Source organism: Eumetopias jubatus, unplaced genomic scaffold (genome assembly GCF_037043125.1).
Source record: "Eumetopias jubatus isolate StellerSeaLion01/CBP00866 unplaced genomic scaffold, mEumJub1_p1.0 scaffold_16, whole genome shotgun sequence".
NCBI classification, from domain to species: domain Eukaryota; kingdom Metazoa; phylum Chordata; class Mammalia; order Carnivora; family Otariidae; genus Eumetopias; species Eumetopias jubatus.
The window spans coordinates 62,973,782-62,994,682 of NW_028274822.1; the positions used below are offsets into that span (position 1 = coordinate 62,973,782).

The following is a 20,901-nucleotide window of genomic DNA, read 5'->3' on the forward strand; positions in this document are numbered from 1 at the left end:
TTGTGAAAGCCAGCCATCTACCAGCTCCGTGTCTCTCCTGTAGCGGCGCAGCTGCTGGAGAAAGCCACCCATTCGGGGTCTCTGCTCTCACACGCTTCTCTAGCAGCCCTCCTTGGTGTGTGTCCTTCCCTGTTTCCTGTAGGCATGTGACAACGTCTCTCTTCTCAGTGCCCCTCCCCTGCTCCTGCTCTCACTCTTCCAGCTCTCGATTTTGCCTCACACATCATTGCAAATGCAAAAGCCGTTAGACTAAATGTGAGGCTTCTGCTTCCATCCCAGACAAACCCTTCTGCCTGGAATCTAGGCCCATCTATTCTTGCCTCCTCAGGGCCTTCCTCTGCCCCTTCTCTCTCCTGTATCCTCAGTTTCTCCCTTTGTTGATGCCTTTCCATTGGCACACAGCTCTGCCATCACATGTTTAAGGAATGCCTTTCTTGGCCCCACCTCTCCTTGCTGATCTCCCCGCTTCTGTGACACCCCTCCCTCCTGGAAGGATTATGCTCCCTGCTTTCATTTCCTCGGGCTGTAAACGAACTGATGCTGCCACCTTGCCCTGACCCTGCTACTGAGGTCACCGAAAAGGGATTGTCTCTTCTGTGGGTCTTTGTTAATTTGATCCCTCAACACTGGCGACCACTCCTTCCTCCTTGGACTACTTTTTTTCTTGTGCCTCTCCTGGTTTTCCCTGCTTCACATGCTCCTTCTCAGGTTTCGCTGATGACTCTTTTTCTTCCTGGGTCTTTCTCTGTCCCTTTCTTTCTCTAGGCTCTCCCTGCACCCCACTCAGCTTCTGTGTGCTGGCATCTCACAAACAGAACTCTTGTTTTACCCATGAAACCTGCCTCTCCTCCAGCCCTACCCATGTCAGTAAGTGGCCACACTATCTGCTCATTAAGCCAAATCCCTGGAAGTTATTTGTTCTTTGCTTCCTCCCTCTTCCCACACAGTCTACTAGCAAGTCTTTTGCAGTCCGTTTCCAGAATGGATCCCCTGTCTGCCCGCTGCTTTTCCTCCCACTGACTCAAGCCTGATGCAGACCACCCCACATGTGTTCTCTCAATGCAGCTGCTGCTGTGGCATCTTACCAGGGCTCCTCATCCACTTTGACCCCCTTGTGGTCTCTCCTCTCCACAGCAGCCAGTAACTCTTTAAATTAACATGTAAATCATCTTATAGCTCTCTTGCTTAAGCCCTTCATTATCCTTTGATTAAATCCAAAACAAGATATCTGTCAAATTTGATTTTGTTAAAAAATACTATAAATTCCCATTGGGCTCCTCTAAGGATTGGATGAGTGTATTTTTCTCCTATGATGAGGTAATTAGTCATTATTACACATTATCACAGTAATCTGCTTGTTTACTTCTCCAAGAATTGTTTGAGTTGTGACATGTGTGTTCCTTGTAGAAAATTTTCTGGAACTTGAGAATCATGGTAACACAGAAGTGAAGTGGCATCTGTCATCCTTAGCTCCACCTTATGTCAAGGTCAGTAGTAGTTGCCTTAAATATATTCATTTTAATGTTTAAACTTTATTCGGGGTGTTTTTATACTGAATTATGAGCATAGGTTGAGATTATTGGGGGTTTTTTTGTCCCACTAATTCACTTACTTGATTTTCTCTAGATGGGGCTAATACATGCCCCATCTTCTTCACAAGGTGGTTTTAAGAGTCAGATTAGAGATTGTGTGTGAAAATATGTGCTTGCTCATTTAATGCTACCTCCTACCTGATTTTTATCTGAAATAACTTTATTTTGAAAAATATATAAAAATTTTATTATGGAGCATTGTGTGTGCATACACACGCATGTGCATTTTTCTTTCCCATGTTCTGAGTACTATTCTGTGTTTTCAGCTGGTAGGAGCTAGTGTAGGAGCCAGAACTGAATGTTCTTTGTCAGTGAGTGCTAACCTACTCTATACTGCAAATAGTCTCCACCAGTAGGCTCTCCGTGAATTGAGCATGTTGTCATGTATGTTGTTTAGAATGCTGTGGCCTTTCTGCCATGTATTTTGTGTGACAGTAGCAGTTTTGAGCCCTAATACTAACAAAATGTGTGCAAAAGATAGTGCTGTTCCTACTGAAAAAAAATAACTGGTATTGCATATGATGTTAAAATGCACATTCAGCGAGGGTCTTCAGGGTCCTTGAGCTTGAACATTATGAGCACCATCCTAAAGATGACTGTAGCCAGGGAGGAGTGGCTTTTGATGGAAGGAAGAGCGTCAGTGTGAGGCTTTGTGAGCAGAGTTAAGTAGCACTCCCACTCCTAGGCAGGCAGTGAGCTCTCCTGGCCCCTGCAAAATGGGTTTGTGTGTCCTTGGTAACCATAAAGGTAATGGTGTCACTCCGACTTTTATATTTTTTTCATTTGATTGCTTAAATAATTGTAGGGAGTTGATGACAGTGGAGATGTTTTTAGAGCTACCTATGCAGCATTCAGATGTTCTCCTATTTCTGGTATACTGGAAAGCCGTGGAATTCGGAAGGTGAGTTTTGACATTTTTTTCATAGTAAGAACATAGTGTTGATTGACCAGGAGACCCTCATATTTTTCCACCCAGAGTGGTTGCTTCACCTAAACCAGTGCTGCTCTGCTAACAACCGGCTCGTCCCAGGAGAAGACCCACCTCAGTGCACATCAGTGGACTGCTTCCTGTGGCAGAGGTCTTGCTTTCTAAACAGCTAAACAAAATGCCGTGCTTAGTAGTAGGATTGATTTACATTCTGATATAAGCACTTCATGTGGCCACAGACTGCCAGTACTTACAACACACTTTGAGTAGCTCTAATCTAGACAATAGTTTTGTCCACCAGCCGTAATAGAAAAATCTGCCACCGCTCAAAAACAACTGTGTTCATGTCATAGTCAACAGTATATCTTCATGGGCAAACGGTGATGGATCTTTTTAGTACCATGACCCTCTTAAGTTCTAACTCATTTGTAGACCTGACATAGCTTTTTCAGATATCCCTTAGTGACACTAGTCATTCACTTGGCCTCAGTAATACGCTTTTTCAAGCGAACAGCTGAAACTCATTTAAACTATAGCACTTTGGGCACCTGGGTGGCTCAGTTGGTCAGGCGACTGCCTTCGGCTCAGGTCATGATCCTGGAGTCCCGGGATCGAGTCCCACATCGGGCTCCCTGCTCAGCGGGGAGTCTGCTTCTCCCTCTGACCCTCTTCCCTCTCGTGCTATCTCTCATTCTCTCTCTCTCTCTCAAATAAATAAATAAAATCTTTAAAAAAATAAATAAACTATAGCACTTACATGACGGTCCATTTATTCAGAGATTCAGACTTGTAATCAATTCTAGACTATAGTTGTGAGCTCATTATTGACTATACAAGAATATTTGAGCAGTGATAGTCACAAACCCAGTGCACTTTACTAGGTCTGTATAACAGGCTTCCAGGGGGTTTCTGACTTTTTTGGAAAGACATACTGTTCTACAGCATAGTTTATTTCATTTCCCAGCCCACAGTAGTGGCAAAGCAGCATAATAGGGGATAGACACATTGCTTAACAAAAGTTCAACATCTGGGGCAAAGGCGGTGGGGGAAGGGTTGCAAAAAAAAAAAGTAAAGACATCCCATGTTCATGGATCAGAAGACCTAACATTACTGAAATAGCAGTACTCCCTAAATTGATCTACAGATTCAATATAATCTCAATCAAAAATCCCAGCTGGTGTTTGGTTTTTTGTTTGTTTTTTAAGAAATTGACATGCTGATCCTAAAATTCACATAGATGTGCAAGAGAACCAGCATAACCAAAGCAATCTTGAAAAAGAACAAAGTTGGAGGATTCATACTTTTCATTTTCAAAACCATAGTAATTAAAACTATAGTATTGACATAAGGATAGACATATAGAATATGTGGAATAGACTTGAGGGTCCCCAAATAAACCCTCATATTTATCGTCAGTTGATTTTTTCAGTAAGGGTACTGAGACAATTCAATAGGGAAAGAACATTTTCAGCAAATGGTGCCAGGACAACGGATATCCACATGCAGAAGTATTAAGTTGGATCCTTACCTCACACCATATCCAAAAAGTAACTTGAAGTAGACCATAGACCTAAAACTATAAAATTCCTGGAAGATAACATAGTAAATATTCATGACCTTGGGTTAAGCCTTGGTTTCTTAGATATGACACCAGTAAAGCACAAGTGACAAAAGCAAAAATAGATGAATTATCAAAATGTAAAACTTGACTGCATCAAAGGATACTGTGTGAAAAGGCATTCCAGATTATGGGAAAAAATGTTTAGAAATCATACATTTAATGAAGGATTTGTACCCAGAATGTGTAAAGAACTCATACAACTAGATAATACAAAGACAAATAACCAGTTTAAAAAAATGGGTAAAGATCTGAATAGAAATAAAGAGGGGCTCCTGGGTGGCTTAGTCGGTTAAGCGCCTTCCGCTCAGGTGTTCATCCCAGCGTCCTGGGATCTAGCCCCGCATTGGGCTCTCTGCTTACCAGGGAGTCTGCTTTTCCATCTCCCTCTGCCCCTCCCCCCTACTTGTGCGCTGTTTCTCTCTCTCTCAACTAAATAAATAAAATCTTAGAAAGAAATCCAGTGTTCAAATAAAAACATAAACACAAGTGTTCATAGCAGCCTTATTCAAGATAGCCAAAAAGAATAGAAATAACCCAAATGGTCATCAACTGATAGATGGATAAACAAAATGTATACCCATACAATGAAATATTACTTGGCAATAAAAAGGAATGAAGTACTAATAACATGCTACCACATGAACCTTGAAAACATGCTAAGTGAAACAATCCAGACACAAAAGGCCATATATTATACGACTCAATTTGTGTGAAATGTGTAAAATAGGTAAATCTGTAGAGACAGAAAGTAGGTATGTGGTTGTTGGGGCTGGGAGTGAAGGTGGGGAGTGGGGAATGACTGCTGATGGTATGGGGCTGGGTTTTTTTTGGATTGTTGAAAATACTTTAAAATCAGATTGTGGTGGTGGTGGTTGCACATTCTGGAAATATACTAAAAACCCCTGACTACACTTGAAGTGGGTAAATTGTATTGTATATGAGTTCTATCTCAATGAAACTTTGAAAATAGAAAAACAAGGATGCAGGACTAGATTGTCTCCTGGGAATTTCTCCTTTCACACAGTACCTAACATAGAAATGAAACCTCTGTGAGATCTTTGATCTTTTTGTGTTCATCACTGCATATCTTGGACTGAACTCATTGCTTACCCACTGTCAGGTCACATTTGTCAGTTGAATTCCAGACCTGAGTACTTAATTTATGTTAGGGGAGAAGAAAGCAAGGCACATCCTTCTGGGACCATTTAGGGAAGTACTCCCCCAAAAGCACCACTGTTGATGTATGTAATAGTGATCCAGAAGGAAGAAAACATTAGTTGGTTAGTTACCCGTTTCTTACAGTAAGAGATGTACATAGTAATATTCTGAAACATTGGTCAGTTTGAATGGGATTAAATGAGCTAATGAATGTTAAAGTTCCTATTAGTGTCTACTGTGTGTCACATACCGTACTAGTAGGTTGTCTCCTCCTCTTTGTTTATTTTTGGTGTTGGAAGACAGTGTTTGGTGGGATTTGTAGAGTACATGGTACTGTAATGCCCAGTGGTTCCAGATAATTCGTAGAGTTTCACCATTTAGGACATGGTTGTTTTTTTCATTTTTTTTTCCTTGATCTTCGCAGTGTCCACACCCTCTTTAACAGTGTAATTCCCTAATCTTTATGACCACCTCTCCTCCATGAGTATCCTGCCTTTGCCTCCACACCCTAAGACTTGCTGGCTGCATTGTTTATGTTCTGTATTGACAGAGATTGGGTCATTTAACAGTTTTAATGTTAAGTCCAGACTCAGAGATACTGATTAGTGGTTAATGTAGCTAATAGTATTTTTAACACTACATTCCAAAGAATTCCAAAGGAAACACTTAACACTGGTAAACTTTATAAAATACTATTTTTAAATACGACAACTTTCTCATTACTGAGCTTTTTACAGGTTGTACCCATACAGTTCACATATATAACTTTGAGGAGTGTGGTCGGTGTAACTGGTTTCAGGCCTCGGGCCTTTACTGCGTGGCCAGCAGAGGGTTCTATAAGCATTGCAATGAAAGACTGGATTGTGTTTCTGGGGTTGACCTTCCTCATTTAGGTCTTGTACTTGACAGCTCTAGAATTTTTTGGTAATGTAAATAGCATTTGCATTTTGAGGAATATGTTACATAGAGCCCTAAAGAAAAGTGTTATCTTGAATCTGGTATAATTTTCTACCAAAAGAATTGTTCAAATTCCTTTTCAGTTAGTGGCAAAACTAGCCAGTGCTAAACCATATACCAACTATATGGTATGTGAGGCTTAGTGTCTAAATTTCTTCCCTGGATGTGTTGTTTTGTAGGTCTCCATCACTTTTTTGCCCAGGGATAGAGGGGATTATGCTCAGTTTTGGGATGTTGAGTGTCACCCCCTTAAAGAGCCCCACATGAAACATACCCTGAGATTTCAACTCTCTGGACAAGTGAGTATTACACTGAACTTAAGTAAATTATTGTGTGCGTATATTAAAAACATTGAGTGAAACTGACATGGAAAACTGTCCTGAAAATGCAGACTATTTTCCTGGTATTATTCTAATTTCATTAATTCTGTTGTCTGGCCCTGTAATCTTAATTTTCTCATTTGGTTTTATTGATTGGCATGTTTGAGGTCTGGGTTTGGCTCTAGGAAATCTGTGTTTGACTTGATTAGGTAAGATTGTGTGTGTGTGTGTGTGTGCGCATGTGTGTGTGCATGTGCGTGTGTGTGTAACAGAAGCTGAACAGTAAAAAATGGAAGGATGCAATTTAGGGAATTTAAAAATCTTAAGTTTTCTTTTAAAAACTATGAAGGAACTAATAGAATTCAACATATTTTCCAAGAGTATTTATTTTTCCTTCCCCTGCCCTGTGATTTTTTTTTGTTTTTTATACAGAGTGTCAAAGCAGAAAATGAGTCTGGAAGTTCACAAATTTCCACAAACTCCCTCATTAAACTAGATAATTTAGTTAAGCCCCGAAGACAAGCTGTATCAGATGCTTCTGCTCCCATACCAGGGTATGTTGGTTTTGTCATTCTTACGACGTTTTTTCTAGTACTTTATTGAGATATAATTACATTCAGTAAAATGCTCAGTGACCTACATGCATTGCTACCACTCCAATCAAAATAGAGAATATTTCTCTCACCCAGAAAGCTCTTACGTATCCCTTTGCAGTCAGCCCCGCCCTCACCCCAGATTTATTCTGATCTATTGCCATGGGTTAGTTTTGTTGAATTTCATACACATACACACTCCTTGAGTCTGGCTTCTTTCACCACACATGTTTTTGGGATTCATTTGTGTTACAGAGTATATATGTAGTTTGTCCTTTTCATTGTTGAGTATTGCTTTATGTGAACATATCACAGTTGATTCATTTTCCTGGTGACATTTGGGTGGCTTATCATTTGGGGCCATTATAAGTGAAGGTGCTATGAACACTAGTGTATGTGTATTTTTGTGGACATATTTTTAAATTTCTTTTGGATAAAAATACCTGAAGAGTAGAATTGCTGGGTCATATGGTAAGCATGTGTTTAACTTTAAAACAAACTGCCAAATAGTTTAACCAAAGTGACCATACCATTTTATGTTCCCAAAAACACTGTATGAAAGTAGATTCTTAAAACCTTTTTAATTTTTATTTTTTTAATAGTTTATTTATTATATTTTTTAGTAATCTCTGCACCCAGTGTGGGGCTTGAACCCACGACCCCAAGATCGAGAGTCACGCATGCTCCTCTGACTGAGCCAGCCAGGCACCCCTTAAAAACTTCTTAAAATGTGTTTTTTATACCAGCAGCTTACGCAGCTCTAATTATAGTATTTAAGTATTTTACCTAATAAACATGTTTCTTGCAATCCTTAATTAACTAATGTTTAGATCTAACTTTGTTCTGGAGGAAGACACTTGTAAGAAAAATGTATGTTAAAATACCTGCTAAATTTAATACACATGTTGTCATTTATTTTCTAATGGGAATAAATAATGCATTTTGTAAGAAATGAGGCTCCTTTAAAGATTATGTGTTCTAACTACACTCTTTTGATGCTACTTACTCATTTGTTCATCTCCTCTTTACGGAGCACACATCATGTGCCAGGTAGCGGAGGCAGAACTGCCCTAATCCTTGCCTCCAGGGGCTTTATCTCCCAGAGAAGGAGCCACATCACAAATGGCTTGGTTACAACCCGTGGAAAGGACTGGAAGGAAATAAACAGGAAACATGGGAAACATGACAGAGGGAGTTTGATGTGTGCTACCCGGCAAGAGCCTCCCTGAAATGGGACCTTTAAGTTGAGGAGGATGAGTGGAAATGACGGAGGTGACGAGCATAAGAAAAGTTCCTGGCCCTGTAAGACCAGGTAGTGGGGATTGTTGGCCCTTGAGGAACCAAAGGCAACATAGAGGCCTAGAGCCCAGAGGGAGGGAGAGTAGTGTGAGGTGAGGCCAGAGGGCTGGTGGGGAGAGTTAGACTGTGCAGGGCCTCTCATGTCACATGTTAATTTGGGGTTTATCTGGGAAGCTATTGGAAGCCATGAGTGACGTGATCAGATTTGAGTATTTATAGAAAAATCCTCTGGCTGTGGTATGGTGTGATTAGGAGGCAAGAGTAGATACGGTAAAACAAGTCAGAAGCTTTTTTTTTTTTTTTTAAGATTTTACTTATTTATTTGACAGAGACCCAGCGAGAGAGGGAACACAAGCAGGGGGAGTGGGAGAGGGAGAAGCACGCTTCCCACCGAGCGGGGAGCCTGATGCGGGGCTTTATCCCAGGACCCTGAGATCACCACCTGAGCTGAAGGCAGATGCTTAACGACTGAGCCACCCAGGCGCCTCATCAGAAGCTATTTTTAAGTAGTCCAGGACTAAAGCAGTGTCAAGGAAGATGATGAGAAATGGATAGATCTGAGAGGTATATAGGAAGGAAATTTGAAGGACCTAGTGAATGGGTTGAGTAAGGGGGCTTCAGAGAGAAAGGGAGTCAAAGTTGGCTCCCAGACAGAAGTACAAGTGGAGGGTCAGGTCTGAGAAGAAGGATCCCAGGTTTAGTCTGTATTTGTGGCGCCAGATCACTGTGTGGTGATAGGCATGTTGCCCAAATGTTCCGTGTGAGCTGAGAATGAATATCTGGGAGTCACACGGGTGGGGTTGCTGGAGCATCGAGCTGGGATTGCCTAGGGAGACTGTGGCTAGAGCAGTTAGGGATGTCCGGGGCCAAGCCACAGGGGACAGCAGCATTGGTGGTGAGGGAGTGGGGATGAGCCTGCACAGACTGAGCCTGGCATCAAGGTCACTGCCATCAAATGCTGCTGAGAAGCCAGAGCTTGTGTCCCACCGTCAGGGTAGTCTTTCCGGAAAAATGGAGATCATCCAGTGAAGTGAACTAAGGTGACAGGAGCACCTGCATGCACAGGGGGTGTGAGGCAAGTGGAGAGCCAGTCCCCAGGGAGAAAGGGGCAGAGGTGGTGCTGTCATCTGTGTCCTGTCCCATGTAGCAGCTGACCCTGCACGTTATCAGAGTACTGTGCCGGGCGTTCTGTCTTGATACAGATTAATGAAGTTGCCATTACAGAACTAGTTTCCAGCTGAGTTGTGAGAGAAAATACAAATCAAAACACAAAACACTTCCTTGTTGAATATATATAAATTGTTTAAATTACTCTGGATTTTAAATAGTTGACTTTTAAACCTGTTTCCAAAGCAGACAGCTTGACTTGACACACCGCGGAGTTTATGCCCCAGAAGATGTGTATCGGTTTCTGCCTACTAGGGTTGGGGAATCAAGGACATTGAAAGTCAACTTGCGAAATAATTCTTTCATTATGCACTCCGTAAGTTGGAAATAGTACTGGGGGTTTTGGGAAAGCGGATGTATTCAACTATTTGATAAATATTTTCCTGATAATTTAGAAGCTTGTTTTATAAATAATACTTGTTATAATATTGAGTTAATTTTTTAAATGCTTTATACTGTATTTGAGAAGAAGCTCATGGGAAGTTCATGACCCTTTATCTGAAAATTGAAAATATTTGGCATTTGTTTTCATATTTTCATTTTTAAATTTTTTGAGTTGTCTTATTCTTCTGTACCATCACACCAGCATATTTCTGGGTAACATTTACTCTAGTCAGAACTAGAGTAAATTCATATTAGAATTATTTTAAATGTGTTTCCATGAGCATTTATTGTCTTACCTAATTTTGTGGCTATACTTAAATTTACTAAATACCTTTAATTAAAGAAATGCATGGTATGTTTTAAAGTATGCTCAAATACCTTAACTTGCATAACTTAATAAAGTGTTTCATATTAAATTCCAGCTCAAGTTTTTAAGTCCCAGAGAGCCTTTCTACGTCAAACATTCAAAATATTCTTTGAGGTGAGTTTATCATAAATCAAAATATTCTCATCCTAGATGTGCAGGACTGTTTTCAGGACTTCAGGATTTCTCCTGGGAGTTGAGACTTGTGAACTCTCCCCACCTCCATTATAGCCCCTCATCTCCATCACCAGCACCACAGAGCCTTCCTTGTCAATTAAAAAAGAGCTGATGAACCTGCCAGGAAAGCATTTCGTGACTGCCCACAAGTGTGCTTTACTATCTAGCAACCCAAATTTTGTGAGAGGTTTTGGATTTAGCATGTGATTCCTGTTACCAGGTATTTTGCCCGTCACATAAATACATAGAACATTAATTATCTTGTGATTTAGAATAATTTCTTCTTTTTTTTTTTAAGATTTTATTTATTTATTTGACAGAGAACAAAAGCAAGGAGCGTGGGAGAGGGAGAAGCAGGCTTCCCACTGAGCAGGGAGCCCGATGCGGTGCTCGATCCCAGGACCCTGGCAGACGCCTAATGACTGAGCCACCCAGGCACCCCTAGAATAATTTCTTCTTTAAATGTTATTTTCACTGTGCTAAGGATCAGGGAGTTAAATTTTCAATAATTAGGGACAAAAACCTTCCCAGATTAATTGGGAAAACTTTAATATGATATTTTTCCAGTTTCATTCTTCAAATACCCTGTACTTTTTTTTTTTTTTTTAATTATTTGAGAGAGAGAGAGACAGAGCACAAGCTGGGGGGAGGGGGAGAGGGAGAGGGAGAAGCAGGCTCCCCGCTGAGCAGGGAGCCTGATATGGGGCTTTGGGATCATGACCTGAACCAAAGGCAGATGCTTAACCGATTGAGCCACCCAGGCGCCCCGAAATACCCTATTCTTTTTAAACCAGGGCCTTGTTTTCTTGTCATCCTTGCTACTTTTTGTTTTCCATATGATCTACATTTGTTTTTTTTTTTATATGATATATATTTAGATTGAAATCTCAAACTGGGTTGTCACTGTTACTTAGAATTTTAATAGTAGGGTTCTATCAGACTTAACACTGAAGAATAATTTTATCTCCATCTTTGAATTTTTAATTAAGCCATTTAATGAACTATAAACTTTTATTTTAGTATTAGGTGATTCTAAAAACATGTTCTGTTCCATGGAAACTTGGACCACCCTGTAAACATTCTAGGACTGCCTCTGAGGCACTAAGACTAGCAGAGCCATACTCTGGAAGGTTACCCGTATCTCTAGATACTGAAAAGAGGCTGTGGGGGGAGGCCCGTTCCCTCGCCGCTTTCTCTTTTCTCTCTTCATCTCTTCCACATCCCCTCCGAGCCTCCACCCTGTAAAACCTGATCTTCATGTACTTGAGGGCCCAGCGCTTCCTTTCCCTCCCAGGGACTGACCTCGAGCATAAACTGTGCAAATTAAACAATGAGTGTAGCTGGAAAGTTATCATAGACCTCATCTCTCTAAGCCTCAGTTTCCTGGTCTGTGAAAGAGAGATGACAATGCTCCTGGCAGCATGGACTCCTTAGGAGAAGGACGTAAGCGATGTGCAGGTGTGCGCGCCTAGCCCTAGGAGGCACTCAGCAGGCGGTAGCATCTTCGGCAGTACTGACAACACCGTCCTTTCAGCCGGCCTTACTGGTGGGGTCCATCGGGACCAACCCCATGGATTAGAATGGAACACCACAGTTTTGTGTTTGTGCTTTCCCTTTAATCCCTTCAACAGCCACATGGAAGAGAAAGGCCTAAGTTTTAAAAAGCTACTAACTGCACGTCTTTTGGCTTCTGCACTCTGAGTCCCTGACTCTCAGCAGCCTGCGGGCCTCCAATTAATGAGGCTTTGCTCTACTGATTTAGGACTGGTGTTGTTAGACTGTTTGTTATAGTAGGTGGGCACTGCTAAATACATGAGTAAGAAGACCAAGTGAAGTAAACCCCAGGTCTTAGAAAACTTCTCTCAAGACCCCTCCATAGGCTGAAAGTTTACAGAAAGTTAGGCAGAAAAGCTGGTTTCTTTGTACTCCATAAGAATGACTTCTTTCAACTTTGGAGAAGAAGCAAAACTTTGCCACAGTATCTCACTTGAAAATTTTTACCACAAAACTGAAATAGTGCCGCCTGTTCTTGTAAGTGTTGAGTGCTTTTGTATTTATCCCACTTTGACTTTGGACAGGGACTCATGAACTACAAATGCTGGTTGAGAGCAACGGTTAGCTTGCTTGGCAGCTGAACAAAATCTGTTCTGAGAATCTGAGAAGCAGTTCCCAGCTTTTCATTAGTGATGTTTTTGTTCATTAGATCACTCTCTGCTCTATGACACCATGAACTCCAGCCTTCCAGAGTAATAATGTGACTTCAGAGGCATCTGTAGGGTACATGAGGTAATCCGTGCCTTACTTCAAATAGGGCAGTTGTGAGGCCTGATGGGGCTGCTCTGGGTAGTTCTTGCACTGAAACGTGAAAGTGGCCCGAGGCCTTTGGGATATAAACTGACTGCCACATAAATAGGAGAGCTTCCCCCAGAGGCCACAGGGGTTTTGCCTGGTTCAGAGGTGGGGAGCATGGATGTATGTTGGGGATATAGCCCTCTGAAAGGAATAGATTATAAAGAAGGTATTGGGGAAAAGGAAACCCTGATTATCCATTTTTTTGTAAAGTTTGTTTTGGGGGCTCTAGGTGATCCTTTCTGCCCTATCTCTGTAAAAAGAATTCATTTATGTTCCCACTTAGCCCTGAAAAGCATTCTTCTGTTAGCCTATTGTTTTATTCAAGTCTAATCTGCTGAGACGTTATAGTAGCGCATCTCCGGTGTCCCATGCCCACGTCTGCATGCACCCCGCCTCTGAGCCTCCTGCTGCTGAGCTGCCAGACCCTGCTGTGTCATTCCATAGGGAAGGACGCTTCTCAGCCAAAGTCACAGCCAGGGACAGTGCTGTCACTGAGCTGTCATTACTTCTTACCAACACACAGGAACCAAGGAGTTTGTCACTTCTTTTCAATTTCTTTGATAATGATGGTACCTCAGCTGTGCTAACGGGCTACTTTTTTCCTGCAGAGTATTCCTTTACAATTAAAAAAAAAAAAAAAGAAGGAAATCTGGTTTAGAGACTTTGTCCGTTCTGTAGATGGGGGCATGTAGTTAAGGAGGTGGTCTAGAGCAGTCTTCCTCAAACACTGCCTCACTCTCGGCTGCGTCTTTGCTCTCTAACATTACTCCTCAGCTAGTAAGGGATTTTGAACTAGACCTGTCCTCTGGGTTCAGCATACTTTACTCTTACCTTTTCCCTTTTAAGCGTGTGTGTGTGTGTAGAGGAGAGAGAAAGAGAGGTTAAAGCAGTTTTATAGTAATAGTACATGTACTATGTTAAATATATCCATCTTGTAGCATTCTAGAGCTGTGTTAAATTGCACAGTTATATTTTTTTAATTTTATTTATTATGTTAGTCACCACACAGTACATCATTAGTTTTTGATGTAGTGTTCCACGATCCATTGTTCTCGTATAACACCCAGTGCTCCATGCAGTACGTGCCCTCCTTAATACCCATCACCGGGCTAACCCATCCCCCCACTGCCCTCCCCTCTAAAACCCTGTTTGCTTCCCAGAGTCCATAGTCTCTCATGGTTCATCTCTCCCTCCGATTTCCCCCCCCTTCAGTTTTCCCTTCCTTCTCCTAATGTCCTCCATGCTATTCCTTATGTTCCACAAATAAGTGAAACCATATAATAATTGACTTTCTCTGCTTGACTTATTTCACTTAGCATAATCTCCTCCAGTCCCATCCATGTGGATGTAAAAGTTGGGTAATCATCCTTTCTGATGGCTGAGTAATAGTCCATTGTATATATGGACCACATCTTTATCCATTCGACTGTTGAAGGGCATCTCGGCTCTTTCCACAGTTTGGCTATTGCGGACATTGCTGCTATGAACATTCGGGTGCATGTGGCCCTTCTTTTCACTACATCTGTGTCTTTGGGGTAAATACACAGTAGTGCCATCACTGGGTCATAGGGTAGCTCTCTTTTTATTTTTTTGAGGAACCGCCACACTGTTTTCCATAGTGACTACCAACTTGCATTCCCACCAACAGTGTAAGAGGGTTCCCCTTTCTCCACAATCTCTCCAATATTTGTTGTTTCTTGCCTTTGTCAGTTTTTGTATCTCAATGTGGTTTTGATTTGAATTTCCCTGATCGCTAATGATGATGAACATTTTTCATGTGTCTGTTAGCCATTTGTATGTCTTCTTTTGAGAAGTGTCTGTTCATGTCTTCTGCCTATTTTTTGACTTGATTATCTGTTTTGTGGGTGTTGAGTTTGAGAAGTTCTTTATAGATCTTGGATATCAGCCCTTTGTCTGTAGTGTTATTTGCAAATACCTTCTCCCATTCTGTGGGTTGCCGCTTTGTTTTGTTGACTGTTTCCTTTGCTGTGCAGAAGCTTTTTATCTTGACGAAGCCCCAAAAGTTCATTTTTTGCTTTTGTTTCACTTGCTTTTGGAGATGTATCTTGAAAGAAGTTGCTGTGGCTGATGTTGAAGAGGTTACTGCCTATGTTCTTCTCTAGGATTTTGATGGATTCCTGTCTCACATTGAGGTCTTTAATCCATTTTGAGTTTATCTTTGTGTAGGGTGTTAGAGAATGGTCGAGTTTCATTCTTCTGAATATAGCTGCCCAATTTTCCCAGCACCATTTATTGAAGAGACTGTCTTTTTTCCATTGCATATTTTTTCCTGCTTTGTCAAAGATTATTTGACCATAGAATTGAGGGTCCATATCTGGGCTCTCTATTCTGTTCCATTGGTCTATATGTCTGTTTTTGTGCCAGTACCATGCTGACTTGGTGATCACTGCTTTGTAATATAGCTTAAAATCGGGCAACGTGATGCCCCTAGGTTTGTTTTTCTTTTTCAACATTACCTTGCCGATTTGGGGTCTTTTCTGATTCCATACAAATTTTAGGATTGTTAGTTCCAGCACTTTGAAAAATGTCATTGGAATTTTGATCGGGATGGCGTTGAAGGCATAGATTGCTCTGGGCAGCGTAGACACTTTAACAATGTTTATTCTTCCGATCCATGAGCATGGACTGTTTTTACATCTTTCTGTGTCTTCTTCAATTTCTTTCATGAGTGTTCTGTAGTTCCTAGAGTATAGATCCTTTACCTCTTTGGTTAGGTTTATTCTGAGGTATCTTATGGTTTTTGGTGCTATTGTAAATGGAATCGTTTCTCTAATTTCTCTTTCTACAGTTGCATTGTTAGTGTATTAGAAAGCAACTGATTTCTGTGCATTGATTTTGTATCCTGCCACATTACTGAATTGCTGTATGAGTTCTAGTAATTTGGGGGTGGAGTCTTTGGATTTTCCACATAAAGTATCATGTCATCTGTGAAGAGAGTTTGACTTCTTCTTTGCCAAGTTGAATACTTTTTATTTCTTTTTGTTGTCTGATTGCTGTTGCTAGGACTTCTAGTACTATGTTGAACATAGTGGTGAGAGTGGGCATCCTTGTTGTGTTCCTGATCTTAAGGGAAAGGCTCTCATCTTTTCCCCATTGAGAATGATATTCACAGTTCTTTCTAAATTACATTCTAGTTTATTCAGAGTACCTGTAAATCTAAAGCAAATGATACAAATGTTTATCATAATACATTTTTAAAAACATGTTCTCAGTTGAATATGGAACAGTTCTATGTTCCATATTAAAATTTGTTAATGGTGGATCTGTCAGATTTATTTCAGGGTACTTTATTACTTTTAGTAATTCGTAAGTTATAAAGTCTCTTAAGTTGGCAAATTGTACATTTTTCTGGAATTCTGAAATGCTAACATGAAAGATAAAATAGTAGTTTTTCAGTGCTAAGGACTAGGTACCATTTTTTAAAAAGGCACATTAGCTTTGATACAGGAAATTAGGGTATAATGCATTTGGGGAAAATAACCCAGACTTTTAAAAACTGAGTGTATGTGTGTGTGCATGCATACATTTTTTAAATTCTGCCTTACCAGTTATATCCAGGGTAAGGGCTTTGAAATACTAAAAACTGTTTTCTAAATTTCTAGCCCAGTGCAGTTGTACACCCAAAAGCTAACACTGTTTACTGAGTTTTATCAGGAAATATATTGGAAACAAAAGCATCTATCAGTTCTGATTGTTAAACTTTAAAACATGTAGTTAATAGATGAGACTCGGGGATGAAGTACCTTCCCCTGAGGAAAGTCTAAAAGCTATAAATTTTCACTTAAGACAATTAAAACTAAAAGTCAGTGACATCACATAGGCTATGATAAAGTATATGTGGTCTCATTCACCACGGGAATAAAGGTATATTTATGAAGCTCTTGGGACCTAGTTTTATGAATAGAAATCTCCCAACATAGTACTTCTTTTTTTTAAAGACTTATTTTTCAGAGAGAGAGAGCACGTGTAAGCAGGGAAAGGGGCAAAGAGAGATGGAGAGTATCAGAATCTCAAGCAGATTCCACGCCGAGTATAGAGCCTGACACGGGGTTCGATCTCATGACCCGGAGATCATGACCTGAGCCAAAACCAAGCGGGAGATGCTCAACCAACTGAGCCACTCGGGCACCCCCAGCATAATAGTTTTAAGCACAGGGCGCTCATTACCTGCCTCTGTATATAGTTGACCCTTGAACAATGCGAGGGTTAGGGGCATCGACTTCCATGCAGTAGGAAATCTGTGTATTACTTTTTTTTTTTTTTAGATTTACTTATTTATTTGAGAGAGAGAAAGAGAGAGAGAGCACATGAGAGGGGGGAGGGTCAGAGGGAGAAGCAGACTCCCCGCTGAGCAGGGAGCCCGATGCGGGACTCGATCCTGGGACTCCAGGATCATGACCTGAGCCGAAGACAGTCGCTTAATCAACTGAACCACCCAGGCGCCCTGTGTATTACTTTTGACTCCCCCAAAACTTAACTTGTAATGGTCTACTGTTGACCAGAAGCCTTGCCAATAATAAACAATTAAGATATTTTTGTATGTGTATTATGTACTATATTTATACAATAAAGTAAGGCAGAGAAAAGAAAATGTGATCAAGAAAATCATAAGAGAAAAATTCTATTTATAGTACTACACTTTTTGAAGAAAAAAAAAATCCGCAGGTAAGTGGACCTGCTCAGTTCAAACCTGTGTTGTTGAAGGGTCAAACATAATCTGAAAATAAATTTTCAAGAAAATTTTTTATAAAAGTTCTTAACAATACTGGAGCAGAACCTGTACAGTCCTGCCCTGTTACTGATGGGCATGGGACAGGTTGGTTTAATATCCTTCCCAGTTGAGTATGCCTGCTGGAGGAAGACGGGCAGGATATGTCAGGTGTTCTCTCACCCACCTCTGCAGACAGAACACACAGTTCCATACACAATAGAACAGACCTCTCATTTCCCTTCTCCTATTTTTTTGGATAGCCAGGAATGTATATGCAATACTATTTATTTTTGTTTTGTTTTATTTTAAGATTTTATTATTTATTTGACAGAGACACAGAGACAGGGAACACAAGCAGGGGGAGTGGGAGAAGGAGAAGCAGGCTTCCCGCTGACCAGGGAGCCCAATGAGGGGCTCAATTCCAGAATCCCGGGAACATGACCCTAGCTGAAAGCAGACGCCTAACAACTGGGCCACCCAGGCGTCCCTGTGCAATATTAATTTGAATCCAGTTTTAGATTTTCCTTTCCTCTGTGCCAGTTTCTTATTAAATAATGGCATCAAAGAAATGAGAACCAAATTTAAGCTGAATGTAACAATATTAAGTTCTTTCGTGAAGATCGACTGTGCTCTCTGCCATACATCGTGTTTATTATTATTGTGGCAGGTGATGCACTTGCTTGTTGTAGCATCAGGCCAGTGACCTTTCCTTTCTCTTTACAGGGCGCAGCATTACATCAACATGCCTGTGCAGTTCAGACCAAAGTCAGTGGGCAAATTTGAAGCTTTGCTGCTTATTCAAACAGATGAAGGCAAGAGTGTCGCTATTCGACTAATGGGTGAAGCTCTTGAAAAAATTAACTAGATAACATTTTGTGTAAAGTAAATTACATAAGTTATATTTTGGTTCATTTTTTTACACTACGATATTCTTTTGTATATATTTTGTAAGATTGATTTGATATGTATAACTAGATTTTTGTTTGTTTGTCTTGAGAAGCTAATACTGAAGACCGGACTAAAATATCATGTATGTAGCCTACAGTATTGTACTTAACTTTACAGGGGAGAAGAGAATTCTATTTTTGCATTGATTATGATACTCTGAATAAATACGACATATATTTTAATGTGGTATATCCAGAAATAAATTTAATTTCTACTGAACCTGTCTTTTTATATGATGTCTTACAGAAATCAGAATATTGCTTTATTCTGCTAATTATTTTCTCAAGCTGCTGGGTCTGTTTTGTGATTTTTCCTTCATTACATAGCTTCCTTTCCTCTAAGAAATTCCTTCTCTGGTCCTTCTGTCTTTTAGCTAATTGCCCAGACTAGAAAGGAAGTGTACTTTTAAAGAAATTGTTTTTCTCCAAAGTAGGGGAATTCATATTCTCTGCAAATACATTGGAGAGGTTGATGTATTTTAAAATGGCATTTATTGTCATTAAAGCTAAACGGGACAGCTGCTCCAGAACCCTGCGTAGAAGGAATGCTCCACAAACAGGTGCTGGTGGAGAGGCAGTGAGTCGCTGAGGGGGCAGAAGTGCCCTGTTCTGGCATCTTGAGCTGTGAGGTGGAAAAGGTGTGACACTGTTAACCTGGTTCTGTCCGGGAAGAACATGATTATGAATTGCTTCTCAACCATTACTATTAAGTCCCCTGTTAAAGTTTCCTGAGCCCAGCTGACAGCCTTGTTTGGAGCAGCAAAATCCCGGATTGTGAGCAGTTGTGTAGTGGTTCCATATTATTGATGGTGCAGAAAGACCATGGAACATACAAAAAGTTTCCTGGATGGCCTCAATCTACAACAGTTTGGAACCAGTTATGGTGAGCTGGAGCTAGAAAAACAAACGTCTCTCTCTCTCTTTCTCTCTCAAATAAATCTTTAGAAATGGGGGGCAGTGCCTGGGTGGCTCAGTCGGTTAGAGGTCCAACTCTTGGTTTCAGCTCAGGTCATGATCTCAGGGTCATGAAATTGAGCCCCACATCAGGTACGGTGCTCTGCTTGAAATTCTCTCTCTCCCTCTGCCCCGCCCCCAGCTTGTGCACACACACACTCTCTCTAAAAAATAAATCTTTAAAAAAAAAGAAAATTTCTTCTTTCCTCTTCTACCTTATTTTCTCTTGCTTAGAAATTCTTTCTTTATAAAAACATTTTTTTATATTTTATAAAATAAAAAACATTTATATTTTAACACAAGTAAAACAGTCATTGCTGTTACTGATATTGCCCTACTCTAATTTAGATTTCATACATCAAATGTGGGTGACTTCATGCTTGAATGTGTACTTACTTGATAACATTCAGCCTCAAAAATTTTGAAATAGTGGTACTGCTTTTTTATTTTTAAACAATTTTTTAAAGATTTTATTTATTTGAGAGAATGCTGAGCAAGAAAGAGAGAGCACAAGTGGTGGGGAGAGACGGAGAGAGAGAAGCTCCCTGAGTAGGGAGCCCAACAGGGGACTTGATCCCAGGCCCCTAGGATCATGACCTGAGCCAAAGGCAGATGCTTAACCGAATGAACCGCGCAGGTGCCCCAGTATTGCTTTTTAAAAAATGTTTGCCATGGTTTTTCAATTCCTCAGGGTTGTTACAATTCTGTGGAACCATCACTTTGCCTTTTAGGTTATACTCAGAAGGTCAAAAAAAAAGGGGGGGGGAAGGGATGTTAAGCAAATAAACTTTAAGTGACTCTCCTTCCATAGATGTATGCTTTTATGGATATGCATTTCTTCCTGTGCCTCTGTGATTTGGAAACTGGATGCTTCAAGTTTCGAGAGCAGTTAAATGTGAACCAGTGATTGACTGCCACCATTCATCGCTGCTATATGACCACTGGCTCTCTTCACTATGATATGCAGTGTGGAAGAGCATCTAATAGGCAAAGTTACCATATATGCTTTCTCTAATTAGCTTTCCATCTTGAAGCTGGTCCCCTTTCTTTCTCATTCCTTCCCAGATCGATATCTTGAGTCTTAACCTCTCCTCTGAGCTTCAAACTCAGCAGGACATTTCCACTTGGTTATCAAATAAGCATCTCAGACTTTGGATTCCCTCCCTAACCTCAAAGATGTTTTTCTCTAGCTTTCCTCATCTCCACAGATGTCCTCACTGTCCATCCAATATCTTAGCTAAAACTCTAGGTTTGGGTGTTTTACCCTCATCCCCATCAACTCCGATGAACCTGTCTCACAGAAGTTCTTCAGTCTGTGTCCAAGAGTGGCCACTATAGCACAGGCCACCATCTTCA

The 20,901-nt window shown here is 40.6% G+C and overlaps 1 protein-coding gene across 4 annotated transcripts in view; it reads left to right on the forward strand.

Annotated features, from left to right (window-relative positions):
* The window catches only part of LOC114198079 (nucleoporin SEH1), a 175,495-nt gene extending 156,714 nt beyond the window's left edge, over positions 1-18,781 (forward strand). For 3 of the 4 annotated variants that reach the window (XM_088019612.1, XM_028089353.2, XM_088019611.1), the window contains 7 exons: positions 1,408-1,487; positions 2,398-2,493; positions 6,436-6,555; positions 7,009-7,130; positions 9,822-9,951; positions 10,442-10,500; positions 18,368-18,781. In XM_088019612.1, coding sequence (XP_087875738.1) covers positions 1,408-1,487; positions 2,398-2,493; positions 6,436-6,555; positions 7,009-7,130; positions 9,822-9,951; positions 10,442-10,500; positions 18,368-18,509 — 749 coding nt within the window. In that variant the 3' untranslated portion in view covers positions 18,510-18,781. The remainder of the gene's footprint in view (positions 1-1,407; positions 1,488-2,397; positions 2,494-6,435; positions 6,556-7,008; positions 7,131-9,821; positions 9,952-10,441; positions 10,501-18,367) is intronic. The other variant, XM_028089356.2, reaches the window with a different exon arrangement.
* Positions 18,782-20,901: the final 2,120 nt, after the last annotated feature.